The 14,154-nt window shown below is 39.1% G+C and overlaps 1 protein-coding gene and 1 pseudogene across 3 annotated transcripts in view; one reads left to right on the top strand and one right to left on the bottom strand.

Annotated features, from left to right (window-relative positions):
• Positions 1–85: 85 nt before the first annotated feature.
• The window catches only part of KIF4A (kinesin family member 4A), a 136,523-nt gene continuing 122,454 nt past the window's right edge, over positions 86–14,154 (top strand). For 2 of the 3 annotated variants that reach the window (XM_065916391.1, XM_065916393.1), the window contains exons 1-2: positions 125–599; positions 712–826. In XM_065916391.1, the coding sequence (XP_065772463.1) occupies positions 480–599; positions 712–826 (235 nt within the window). In that variant the 5' untranslated portion in view covers positions 125–479. The other variant, XM_065916392.1, reaches the window with a different exon arrangement.
• On the bottom strand, positions 4,356–5,453 carry LOC136153816 (zinc finger protein Pegasus pseudogene; annotated as a pseudogene).

Raw genomic sequence — 14,154 nt, forward strand, 5'->3', positions numbered from 1 at the left:
CTACGCTCCGATTGGCTGGCGCCTCCGGGAGTGATTTGAAACTTGGCGGTTAAAGCTCTGGTTGGGACAGGGCGGCGGGAGACCTGGTAAGGGACGTTTAGTTTGGTGAGTTAAGGGGGCACCTTAGCTCAGGATCTGCCCTTCTCGGTACCCTGGTGCTTTGGTTCTTTGTCGTCGTCTCCGCTGGGCTTTTGCTTTCCATTTCAGAGGCCTCTTCGCTGTTTTCAGAGGGCCAGGGTGATGGGCAGTCCTGTCGTGGCCAAGTCCGAGAGACAGTGACTTTCCCGAGGCGGCGATCCCGCTGGGAGGGAAAGGCTGCCGCCGTAGGCTACCGCTGACTTCCCTAACCCACAACACCCTCCAAGGAGGGCCAGAGCTGAAGGAGGACGCTCTCCCACTCCTGCCGACCTAGCAAGGTTTATCAAAGAGCATCTTTTTCTTTTTTTTACCCTCAGCAGAGACGGTGCGGAAGTAGGATCATGAAGGAAGAGGTGAAGGGCATTCCTGTAAGAGTGGCACTGCGATGTCGCCCTTTGGTCCCCAAAGAGATTGATGAGGGCTGCCAAATGTGCCTTTCCTTCGTACCCGGGGAACCTCAGGTGCGTAGTGGAGTCCTGGCCCTCCCTCTGAACAGCTGGTGCCAAATAGCAGTGAGGGGCATGGTCTAGCCTTTCTTTTTTTTACTTACTCCTTGTCGCTTGCCTTCTCTAGGTGGTGGTTGGTACTGACAAATCCTTTACCTACGATTTTGTGTTTGACCCCTCTACTGAACAGGAGGAAGTCTTCAATACAGCAGTAGCACCACTCATAAAAGGCGTATTTAAAGGTGAGACTGGTTGATTCTTCAAACGGTTCTTGAACATACACTATGTGTCAGGCACTGTGATTGGGTGCTGCGAATACAGGAATGGATGAAACATGAGTCCTGCCTTCAAAAAGCCCACAACCTAAGAACTAACCCAATGAAAGTACCTTTATGCTGTGTTTGCTTTCTATGGTTCCGCTCGTCATTGGCTTGTATATGTTTTTGATTGTTTGCTCTGAAACCTCGTTAGATTTTAAGTTCTTTGATGGGTGCTGATGAGGCACTAGTTGAGGCCCAGGCACTGCAAAACCTCTTGAGGAATTCAGAGGTAAATAATACAGCTTCTGGGCCCTGAAAGAGTTCAAAGTCCAGGGGTAGGAGTGAAAGTAGACGACTACATACACACTTTTAAACACATAAGAAATATTAAACTTTTTGCTTCATTTTTTTAGACAAAAGTATTTTAATTGTTAAAACCTTTGAGATTTCCTAAAGCCCCTGCATACACTGGCCAGTTAATAATCTTGATTACAGAAAGAAGCCAGTGCTTTAGTGTTATTTAAGACTATGGCAAAGTTCTGAAGAAGGGAGCAGTGCCAGAGGGGTGTCTAATTGTTAGTCTAGTACAGTGGTTATTCAAGATTCAAAGGATTTAAAAGAAGTAGAACCATGGCATACTAGTCCTTTAAAGTTCAAAGGGATATTTATACATCATCTAGTCTATTTTTCTTTCCATCCAAAGTAAAGTGCTTTCTAGCAATATCTATGTTAAGTGAACTTCCAGCGTCTGGTTAAAATTTTTTTCTTTGACAGAAATATCACAGATTGGTTTTTGAACTACTCTAATTGTGTTAGATTATATTGAGATGAAATTTGCTTCCCAGTAATTTCTACCCAGTGACATTAGTTCATCCCTCTAGACAAACAGAAGCCTTCTACCAGGCAACAGCTCCTCACATTTTTTTTTTCACTTTTTAAAATGATGTCATGGCTTAAGACACATTGAACACTTTGTTTCAGATTTTTAAAATAGTAAAGCAGTAATTTCAAACTTAATTTCAAACAAATGTTGCAGGAACAGCATAAAGTACTTTTTTTTTCTGAACCTTTTGACATGAGTTGTTGACCTGATGGTCCCCTGAATACTTTAGTGTATATTTGCTACAAACAGGAGCTTTCTCCTATGTAACTACAATACGACCATCAAAATCATGAAATTAGCATTGTTACATCACTACCATCTGGTACTCAGACCTCATTCAAGTTTCACCAGTTGTCCCAATAATGTCCTATATAGCAAAAGGATCTAGTCCAAAGTCATATGGTGTATTTAGTTGTACTGTCTTCTTTATTATAAAACTCATCTAGTCTTTTCACTTTTATGATCATGACAGTTTTGAAAATCACAAGCCAAGTTTGTAAATACTGTTTGTTTATGATTAGATTCAGATTGTATATCTTTAGCAGGAATATTGCAGAAGTGGTGCTGTATTCTTCTCATTGAATCCTATGGGACAGCACACAATTTTGATTTGTTCCATTACTACTGATGTTCTTTATGATCATTTGATTAAGGTGATATCTGCCAGACATCTCCACTATAAAGTTAAACTTTTTCCTATCTATATATTTGGAGGACCATTATTTTATTCTAATTTTCTTCTAATTAACCATCCCTCCTTTCCTTTAGCCATTCCTAAAGAAAAATATGGCATCCAGACCCTGTATTATTCTGTTATCTTTCACAGAATGTACCGTCACAACTTCATAAGAATGTTAAAGTTCTACTGTTATATTGTTTCTTTTTTTGAAAGTGTGATTTTTTTTTGTTCATAAATCACAAAAGCAAGGCTTCATTCACAATATGAATTACATGCTAAATAGTTATTCCAGCATTAAACTGATTTCTGGAATCCCTAAACAATGCAGTGTGTTTTGCAACCATACTCAAGTTTTATGTTTTACATACAAAATACGTTCTTTACATCAAAGTACATATTAACAAAACTAAGTTCTAGAAATCATATATCCTCTAAGCCTACTTAATGAAGAGTCCCTAGTAGGGAATTAAAAAAATAATAATACATCCATTTTTGTAGAACTTAAATGAAGTTTATCTCTGGACTTTTTTTTTTTTTAGTAAATATTCCCTTTGTCAAACAGTTCTGCAGATGAATGGCAAACACCTATTTCTAAAATGAAATGGCACTGGAAAATAGCTAGTGAAATTTTTTCAAGGTAAAAGTATATTCTTTACTTGAGTTTCAAGAAGTTGTAGCTACATACTATATTAATAAAAATCTGAAATAAAATTATTCCCTGTTAATCCCTTTACAGTTTCTTAAAAAAAAATATTAGTGGAAATAAATTATCTACCAGCTTTAAAATCTAGTTATATTCACTGAACAAAAATAAATTTAGTTTCAGAACATTGCCTGTTAACAGTGAAATATTATAAATAGTCCATATTAAGCTTTTCTCAACTCATTTCTATAAAGTATTTGATTAAAAATAAAATGGGAGAAACATTTAATACTTAATGGAAGATACCAACATCTTTCCAATATAGAATTTAACTCACAAAAAATTTAAATTAAAACCTTAAATATTTTAAAAAATACAATACCAAAAAAGTTTCTAATGTAGATTTGCTTCAAAAATATAGTGCATTTAGAATTAACTAGCTTTCAAGAATTGATACCTTTGGAATACAACTGTATTCCAACTTTAATTCATAGGAATTTTAAAGTTATACATTCTAGTTTATAGTTCTGAAAAAAAAAATCTGAACTAAATTGCTCTTTCAAACATTGCTCTTTCTTTCTTCGTTGTCAGAAAAAAAAATGTGTTGGTCACTACTTGGCCCAGAATATACAGTTAATAAACTGGTTCTAGCATGAGAGGTCCTCCTTTTTGTTTAATGAAAGCTTTCATTTTCTATTTTGTGGTATTGCTTTTATATGAAGAATAAGTAGGAAAAAAATAGCCACAAAAGTGTCAAAATGACAGCATCCTGTTTCTGACAATATATACATACAAGGGCCAAGTTACACATTTGGAAGTGACTGCTCTAAAACTAATCTGAGCTAAGTGCTAAAAGCAACAGCAGAACAGACTGCAGACTTTAGATTCACAAGCCTCAGATTGACAAGGAGAGTTATGTGGAGAAACTCCTTGATGCTGCTCTTTCAACAGTGCAGTGGAGATTAGTTTAGATATTAAACCACAAGAACTCATTCTAATGGCTTTGTAGCATTTGGAAGAGAGGGCAGAAGATACATTAACTTGGCACTTTGGGGTTTTTGTGGACACATACCACCAATATGTCCCTTTCACTTACTCTAAGTGTAGAAGTGCTTTTTAGTTAATACTTAATAGTTACAATGTTTGCTTTAAGAAGCCAGTTAGTAACACTTTCAAGATTTGAATCAAATTTTAAAAATTTTGCAAAGTACACAGAAAGCAAGAGTTAGTAACAATATATTTTATTGTGTGACCAAGCTGTCCTCAGAGTAAGCTAGTTATTACACAATATAAAAATGACAGCCTCCTATTCAAATTTATTTACTCTAGATTTATATAGCAGGGTGGGAGCTGGAGTGCTCGGCTGGCTGTTTCCCATGCTCGGACTACTTGTGTGGGCACTTGGTTCACTGCTTGGACCTCCCACTGGACTGTAGTTCCTGTGACTGTGTGACGGCTGAGGTTCAGGGCTGGTGGGAGAGGAACTCTAAGGGATACTTGCTGACATGACAGAAACTACTGCCTGGGTAGAGGGCTGCTGCATCAGTGAAAGGCTTCTTGGTGCAGGGAACTACATCAGGGGGTGTGAGGTTTTGGTTTTCAAGTGGCAAACTGGACAACTGTCCTGCTAGAGTTGAGAGCTGGTTTAATGGGTTGTCAACCATGAGTTCTTGGGGGGTCTCTTGGCAGGCCCCCTGTTGGTGTGGTTTTTGCCATACTTCCATAGAAGTCAGTCTGGATATTTGGGATTTCATGGATAAAATCATTAAGGTAGTCTGGCTCCTGAACCACCGTGGAAGGTGGGCTTAAGTTGATTAGTGCTCCTCTGCTATAGCTCAGATTGCTAATTTTCTTTTGTAAATCCCTGCACATTCTCTTGCTGCTTAAGGAAGACCAAGTACCTTTAACCTAGTGCCATTTTAGATTTGTGCTTTTGATGATAGGACAGGATGCTTCAATCACTGCAGCAAAAGGAACACAGTCCACATTTGTATGGTTTTTCTCCTATATGGGAACACATACGGGCTTCCAGATGACAATCATAGGCAGATGCAAATGGGCATAAGTGACATCAATGAAGTTTCTCACCTGTGTGGATTTAAATGTGTTCAGTGAGCCAGGCGGTGCCTTTGCTGGCATAGTTGCAGTATTGACACTTGAGCTTTCCATCAAAGGTCCTTTCAAACCCATTTACTAACATTCCTTAGTTTTCATCCAAGGAAACTTCAACAGATGGGTGATTGAGTCCATTTTGATCACCATCTGTTCCAGCTCCCTGAAGAGCCTCTGCTTCTTTGTCCCCACTAACTGATCCAGAAATCATGTTGACATGATGAGTCTGCTGAGTCAGGTATTCCTGGAAATCTTTCACGAAATCCAAAGGCTCTGGTTTCTTTTCACTCATCTTTGTTTTTGAGATATTTTTATGGAGTTTACAGTTCATTATACCTTTTCACCCCAAATCAATTTCCCCCTTCTCTTGCCACTCCAACATTGATGAAATGTAGAGTAATTTAAATTTACTCTGGAGACACACCAAGGAACTCCAGAAGGCCATGGAGGGAATTTCAACTAAACTGAAAAGCCATACAGAGTTCACCTGGCAGCCACACTGAGTAACCCCCACCACCTTGTTCAACGCTGCTGCTGTCATCATCAGTGTCTTCGTCACTGCTGCTGCCCTGTTTGTGTGTCTCCAGGTCCCCTACTTTCATATTCTTAACTTGGGAAACTATGGGAATTATAGTCTTTAGAGGCAATATAAAGTAAAAAGTGATTTTAATATATATGTGTTTGGTTAATATTGCTCTCAGCTGCAAAGATAAAGCCAGTATTTTTCAGTCAGCTCAACAGCACCCTGAATTTTTTGTAAAAAGTGCTGAAACTTGATTTCCCCTGTTATTAGTGTGTATGTATATATATATATATATATATATATATATATATATATATATATATATATATATATATCTGTGATAGTGCAGATGATTATGAAATGTTACTCTCTTGCCCCAGAGTCACGCCAGTTGATATTAGCAATCTATTACAGTGAAAATCTCAATGTAACATCTTAAGATCTTCCAGAACATCAAGGTCTTCATTTAGATGAATAAGTTCTCTCAAAAAGGAAAAAAAAAAGGACATACATCACATTGAATTATACTTAAATAATGACATTTCTATGAGGAACCTGATAATAGAGTTCAAATGAAGACTTTGTTAATCAAAGAAATACATGTTGGAATCCCTTCTATCTATGCATTTTCTAAGACTTCCATTTAATTCCCATAATTTAGAATTGTTCAGGTAGAAAGCAGAATTCTAAAACCCTGAATGGCTTTTAGACAGTGACTTGGTCACTATCATTATCTCAGTCATATCTTTTTTTTTTTTTTTTTTTTTTTTTTTTTAATATTATTTTATTAGTTGGAGGCCAATCACTTTACAACATTTCAGTGGGTTTTGTCATACATTGACATGAATCAGCCATATAGTTACATGTATTCCCCATCCCGATCCCCCCTCCCACCTCCCTCCCCACCCGACTCCTCAGGGTCCTCCCAGTGCACCAGGCCCGAGCACCTGACTCTTGTATCCCACCTGGGCTGGTGGTCCGTTTCACCATAGATAATATACATGCTGTTCTTTCAAAACATCCCACCCTCACGTTCTCCCCCAGAGTTCAAAAGTCTGTTCTGTATTTCTGTGTCTCTTTTTCTGTTTGCATATAGGGTTATCGCCACCATCTATCTAAATTCCGTATATATGTGTTAGTATATTGTAATGTTCTTTATCTTTCTGACTTACTTCACTCTGTATAATGGGTTCCAGTTTCATCCATCTCATTAGAACTGATTCAAATGAATTCTTTTTAACGGCTGAGTAATATTCCATGGTGTATATGTACCACAGCTTCCTTATCCATTCGTCTGCTGATGGGCATCTAGGTTGCTTCCATGTCCTGGCTATTATAAACAGTGCTGCGATGAACATTGGGGTGCACGTGTCTCTTTCAGATCTGGATTCCTCAGTGTGTATGCCCAGAAGTGGTATTGCTGGGTCATATGGCAGTTCTATTTCCAGTTTTTTAAGAAATCTCCACACTGTTTTCCATAGTGGCTGTACTAGTTTGCATTCCCACCAACAGTGTAAGAGGGTTCCCTTTTCTCCACACCCTCTCCAGCATTTATTGCTTGTAGACTTTTGGATAGCAGCCATCCTGACTGGCGTGTAATGGTACCTCATTGTGGTTTTGATTTGCATTTCTCTGATGATGAGTGATGTTGAGCATCTTTTCATGTGTTTGTTAGCCATCTGTATGTCTTCTTTGGAGAAATGTCTGTTTAGTTCTTTGGCCCATTTTTTGATTGGGTCGTTTATTTTTCTGGAATTGAGCTTCAGGAGTTGCTTGTATATTTTTGAGATTAATCCTTTGTCTGTTTCCTCATTTGTTATTATTTTCTCCCAATCTGAGGGCTGTCTTTTCACCTTATTTATAGTTTCCTTTGTTGTGCAAAAGCTTTTAATTTTCATTAGGTCCCATTTGTTTATTTTTGCTTTTATTTCCAATATTCTGGGAGGTGGGTCATAGAAGATCTTGCTGTGATTTATGTCGGAGAGTGTTTTGCCTATGTTCTCCTCTAGGAGTTTTATAGTTTCTGGTCTTACATTTAGATCTTTAATCCATTTTGAGTTTATTTTTGTGTATGGTGTTAGGAAGTGTTCTAGTTTCATTCTTTTACAAGTGGTTAACCAGTTTTCCCAGCACCACTTGTTAAAGAGATTGTCTTTTTTCCATTGTATATCCTTGCCTCCTTTGTCAAAGATAAGCTGTCCATAGGTTCGTGGATTTATCTCTGGGCTTTCTATTCTGTTCCATTGATCTATATTTCTGTCTTTGTGCCAGTACCATACTGTCTTGATGACTGTGGCTTTGTAGTAGAGTCTGAAGTCAGGCAGGTTGATTCCTCCAGTTCCATTCTTCTTTCTCAAGATTACTTTGGCTATTCGAGGTTTTTTGTATTTCCATACAAATTGTGAAATTATTTGTTCTAGTTCTGTGAAAAATACCGTTGGTAGCTTGATAGGGATTGCATTGAATCTATAGATTGCTTTGGGTAGAATAGCCATTTTGACAATATTGATTCTTCCAATCCATGAACACGGTATGTTTCTCCAACTGTTTGTGTCCTCTTTGATTTCTTTCATCAGTGTTTTATAGTTTTCTATGTATAGGTCTTTTGTTTCTTTAGGTAGATATACTCCTAAGTATTTTATTCTTTTTGTTGCAATGGTGAATGGTATTGTTTCCTTAATTTCTCTTTCTGTTTTTTCATTGTTAGTGTATAGGAATGCAAGGGATTTCTGTGTGTTAATTTTATATCCTGCAACTTTACTATATTCATTAATTAGCTCTAGTAATTTTCTGGTAGAGTCTTTAGGGTTTTCTATGTAGAGGATCATGTCATCTGCAAACAGCGAGAGTTTCACTTCTTCTTTTCCTATCTGGATTCCTTTTATGTCTTTTTCTGCTCTGATTGCTGTGGCCAAAACTTCCAACACTATGTTGAATAGTAGTGGTGAGAGTGGGCATCCTTGTCTTGTTCCTGATTTCAGAGGAAATGCTTTCAATTTTTCACCATTGAGGGTGATGCTTGCTGTGGGTTTGTCATATATAGCTTTTATTATGTTGAGGTATGTTCCTTCTATTCCTGCTTTCTGGAGAGTTTTAATCATAAATGAGTGTTGAATTTTGTCAAAGGCTTTCTCTGCATCTATTGAGATAATCATATGTTTTTTATCTTTCAATTTGTTAATGTGGTGTATTACGTTGATCGATTTGCGGATATTAAAGAATCCTTGCATTCCTGGGATAAAGCCCACTTGGTCATGGTGTATGATTTTTTTAATATGTTGTTGGATTCTGTTTGCTAGAATTTTGTTAAGGATTTTTGCATCTATGTTCATCAGTGATATTGGCCTGTAGTTTTCTTTTTTTGTGGCATCTTTGTCTGGTTTTGGAATTAGGGTGATGGTGGCCTCATAGAATGAGTTTGGAAGTTTACCTTCTTCTGCAATTTTCTGGAAGAGTTTGAGTAAGATAGGTGTTAGCTCTTCTCTAAATTTTTGGTAGAATTCAGCTGTGAAGCCATCTGGTCCTGGGCTTTTGTTTGCTGGAAGATTTCTGATTACAGTTTCGATTTCCTTGCTTGTGATGGCTCTGTTAAGATCTTCTATTTCTTCCTGGTTCAGTTTTGGAAAGTTATACTTTTCTAAGAATTTGTCCATTTCATCCAAGTTGTCCATTTTATTGGCATAGAGCTGCTGGTAGTAGTCTCTTATGATCCTTTGTATTTCAGTGTTGTCTGTTGTGATCTCACCCTTTTCATTTCTTATTTTGTTAATTTGGTTCTTCTCTCTTTGTTTCTTAATGAGTCTTGCTAATGGTTTGTCAATTTTGTTTATTTTTTCAAAAAACCAGCTTTTAGCTTTGTTGATTTTTGCTATGGTCTCTTTAGTTTCTTTTGCATTTATTTCTGCCCTAATTTTTAAGATTTCTTTCCTTCTGCTAACCCTGGGGTTCTTCATTTCTTCCTTCTCTAATTGTTTTAGGTGTAGAGTTAGGTTATTTATTTGGCTTTTTTCTTGTTTCTTGATGTGTGCCTGTAATGCTATGAACCTTCCCCTTAGCACTGCTTTTACAGTGTCCCATAGGTTTTGGGTTGTTGTGTTTTCATTTTCATTTATTTCTATACATACTTTGATTTCTTTTTTGATTTCTTCTATGATTTGTTGGTTATTCAGAAGCGTGTTATTTAGCCTCCATATGTTGGAATTTTTAACAATTTTTTTCCTGTAATTGAGATCTAATCTTACTGCACTGTGGTCAGAAAAGATGACTGGAATGATTTCAATTTTTTTGAATTTTCCAAGACCAGATTTATGGCCCAGGATGTGATCTATTCTGGAGAAGGTTCCGTGTGCACTTGAGAAAAAGGTGAAGTTGATTGTTTTGGGGTGAAATGTCCTATAGATATCAATTAGGTCTAGCTGGTCCATTGTATCATTTAAGGTTTGTGTTTCCTTGTTGATTTTCTGTTTAGTTGATCTATCCATGGTTGTGAGTGGGGTATTAAAGTCTCCCACTATTATTGTGTTACTATTAATTTCCTCTTTCATACTCGTTAGTGTTTCCCGTACATATTGCGGTGCTCCTATGTTGGGTGCATATATATTTATAATTGTTATATCTTCTTCTTGGATTGATCCTTTGATCATTATGTAGTGACCTTCTTTGTCTGTTTTCACATCCTTTATTTGAAAGTCTATTTTATCTGATATGAGTATTGCGACTCCTGCTTTCTTTTGGTCTCCGTTTGCGTGAAATATTTTTTTCCAGCCCTTCACTTTGAGTCTGTATGTGTCCCTTGTTTTGAGGTGGGTCTCTTGTAGACAGCATATATAGGGGTCTTGTTTTTGTATCCATTCAGCCAATCTTTGTCTTTTGGTTGGGGCATTCAACCCATTTACATTTAAGGTAATTATTGATAGGTGTGGTCCCGTTGTCATTTACTTTGGTGTTTTGGGTTCACGTTTATACAACCTTTCTGCATTTCCTGTCTAGAGAAGATCCTTTAGCATTTGTTGAAGAGCTGGTTTGGTGGTGCTGAATTCTCTTAGCTTTTGCTTGTCTGTAAAGTTTTTGAATTCTCCTTCATATCTGAATGAGATCCTTGCTGGGTACAGTAATCTAGGTTGTAGGTTATTCTCTTTCATTACTTTCAGTATGTCCTGCCATTCCCTTCTGGCCTGGAGGGTTTCTATTGATAGATCAGCTGTTATCCTTATAGGAATCCCTTTGTGTGTTATTTGTTGTTTCTCCCTTGCTGCTTTTAGTATTTGTTCTTTGTGTTTGATCTTTGTTAATTTGATTAATATGTGTCTTGGGGTGTTTCGCCTTGGGTTTATCCTGTTTGGGACTCTCTGGGTTTCTTGGACTTGGGTGGCTATTTCCTTCCCCATTTTAGGGAAGTTTTCAGCTATTATCTCCTCGAGTATTTTCTCATGGCCTTTCTTTTTGTCTTCTTCTTCTGGAACTCCTATGATTCGAATGTTGGGGCGTTTCACATTGTCCCAGAGGTCCCTGAGGTTGTCCTCATTTCTTTTGATCCTTTTTTCTTTTTTCCTCTCTGCTTCATTTATTTCCACCATTTTATCTTCTACCTCACTTATCCTATCTTCTGTCTCCGTTATTCTACTCTTGGTTCCCTCCAGAGTGTTTTTGATCTCATTCATTGCATTATTCATTTTCAATTGACTCTTTTTTATTTCTTCTAGATCTTTATTAAACATTTCTTGCATCTTTTCAATCTTTGTCTCCAGGCTATTTATCTGTACCTCCATTTTGCTTTCAAGATTTTGGATCATTTTTATTATCATTATTCTAAATTCTTTTTCAGGTAGATTCCCTATCTCCTCCTCTTTTGTTTGACTTGGTGGGCCCTTTTCATGTTCCTTTACCTGTTGGGTATTTCTCTGCCTTTTCATCTTGTTTAGATTGCTGTGTCTGGAGTGGGCTTTCTGTATTCTGGAGGTCTGTGGTTCCTTTTTATTGTGGAGGTTTTACCCAGTGGGTGGGGTTAGACGATTGGCTTGTCAAGGTTTCCTGATTAGCGAAGCTTGCGTCAGTGTTCTGGTGTGCGGATCTTGATTTCTTCTCTTTGGATAGCAATGGAGTGCCCAGTAATGAGTTTTGAGATGGGTCTATGTGTTAGGTGTGACCTTGGGCAGTCTGTATATTGACGTTCAGGGCAATGTTCCTGCGTTGCTGGAGAATTTGCGTGGTATGTCGTGCTCTAAAACTTATTGGCTCTTGGGTGGTGGTTGGTTTCGTTGCAGGTATGGAGGCTTTTGTAGGGTCACTTATTACTTAAAGATTCATGTAGTCAGGAGTTTTCTGGTGTTCTCAGGTTTTGGGCTTAAGTCTCCTGCTTCTGGATTTCAGTTTTATTCTTCCTATAGTCTCAGGACTTCTCCAACTATACAGCACTGATAATAAAACTTCTAGGTTAATGGTGGAAAGTTTCTCCCCCGTTAGGGATACCCAGAGAGGTTCACCGAGTTACATGGAGAAGAGGAGAGGGAGGAGGGAGATAGAGATGGGCAGGAGGAGAAAGAGGGGGACTCAAGAGGAGAGAGACAGATCTACGAAGTTGTCTGATCCCAGAGTGTTCTCCGTAGCCCAGACACCCACAAAGATTCACAGAATTGGATTGGGAAGAGAAGGGGAAAGGAGGAAATAGAGGTGTTCTGAGGTAGAAAACAGAGTCAAGATTGGGAGAGAATAATCAACACACTCGTGAATAAAAATGGGAGCTGAATATTGGATTCTTAAATGTTCACAATTTATATCATATACTGAAAAACAAAAATTAAAAATCTAGAGTAGAGGTTAGACTCTTAAAAATACTATATTAAAAACAAAAACCAAAACACACAAAAGAAATTTTAGAAATATATATGAAGTTTGGTATAGAAATAGGGCTTCTCTTCTTTTTTTTTTTTTTTTTCTTCCCTTTCTCCTTCTTCTGTAAGGTTATAGTGGATTGAAAATGAAAATTAAGGCGTAGTAAAAGGAGTGCTAGAGGGCTTTAAAAGAAATAAGAGAAAAAGAAAAAGAAAATAGAAGAGAAGAAAAAAGAAAAGAAAAAAAGAAGAAAAAAAAAAAAAGAAAAAAGAAAGAGAAAAAAATTGTTTTGCCTAATTAAAAAAAATCGTAAAAATCTATGAAAATGAAAGTTAAGGAGTAATGGGGGAGTAATAAGGAATTTTTAAAGGAAAATAAAAGAGAACCAAGAAAAAAGAAAGAAAAAAAAAATTTTTTTTTTTTCCTTACTTAAAAAAAAAAAAAAAAGAAAAAAAGAAAAAAAAAAGAAAAAGAAAAAATATATCTAGGAGTTTCCCTGGAGCTGTTGCGGTCAGTGTGGGTTCGGCTCAGCTTCAGATAGCTCCTCGTTCCAGCTTACACTTCTCGATATCTACAGGCCCTTCTGGTGTAGTCAGTCCGTGGTTTCTTCAGGGATTTTAATCTGTTACACCGGTCCCTTCTGAAGCGGTTCCCTTTGTTTATTTGGGTTCTGTTGCCGGTCTCTCTTCCGTGCCTAATTTCCGCCCTGACACAGGGGGCGGAGGTGGATTCTTATTCAGGTAGCTAGTTCCGTCGCGCTGCGGCGAGGGGCTGTGCGGGGAGGGACCGGCGCTCCCGGGAGAGGCTTGCGCTCTTTTCTCGGTCTGCGCTGCTCAGGCTCCGGGCTGCTCCGTCTGAAGCGCGCGCCACGCTGCGCGCGGCTCCAGCCCTCGGGCGATTCACAAAAGCACAGCACACAAAGCTGGGCCCGCGCTCCGGCCCCACGCCGCCCGAGCGGCCCAGGCAGCCAGGCGCTTGACGGGCGCTCTCTCCCCGGGTGCGGCGCGTCTTCTGCCCCGCGCGGTCCCAGTCTCAGATTCCGCCGGCGCCAGTCGGGCGTGTGCGCCCTCCGCCCTCCGCGTCCCCAGCCGCAGCTCCCGCCCGCGCCGGTCGGGCGCCCGCGCCCTCCGTCTCGCCACGACCCTCCCGGCGGGCTTCGGCCGCCCAGAATCTCGGTCCCTTTGTTCTGCGAACGGCCGGCAGTGTGTTCGGGCCGGTTAATTTTCTGTCTCTTTTGCTCTCCCACAGTTCAAGTTGGCAACACACAAAAGCTCCCTCTGATTGTCCTCAGGGCGCTCAGGCCCGGACCCTGCCCCAAGTAATGCCGCCCGCTCCTCTCCGTTCCGTCCCCACTTGCTGGTGGCGGATGCGGGCGTCTGGGGTACTTTTCTGCTGGGAGTTGCTTTTAGGCTCTTAATCTGTGGGTTTTATTTATTGTATCCCTCCCAGTCAGATTCAAACTCTTGAGATTCCAACACTTCCCCCAGGCCCGCCAGAGCGAGGGTTTCCCGGTGTCTGGGAACGTCCTCTATTAAGTCCCTTCCCCGGGACGGATCTCCGTCCTTAGCTCTTTTGTTTCGCTTTTTATCTTTTATATTTGTCCTACCTCCTTTCGAAGACAATGGGCTGCTTTTCTGGG

This window comes from Muntiacus reevesi, chromosome X, assembly GCF_963930625.1.
Source record: "Muntiacus reevesi chromosome X, mMunRee1.1, whole genome shotgun sequence".
Lineage (NCBI taxonomy): Eukaryota > Metazoa > Chordata > Mammalia > Artiodactyla > Cervidae > Muntiacus > Muntiacus reevesi.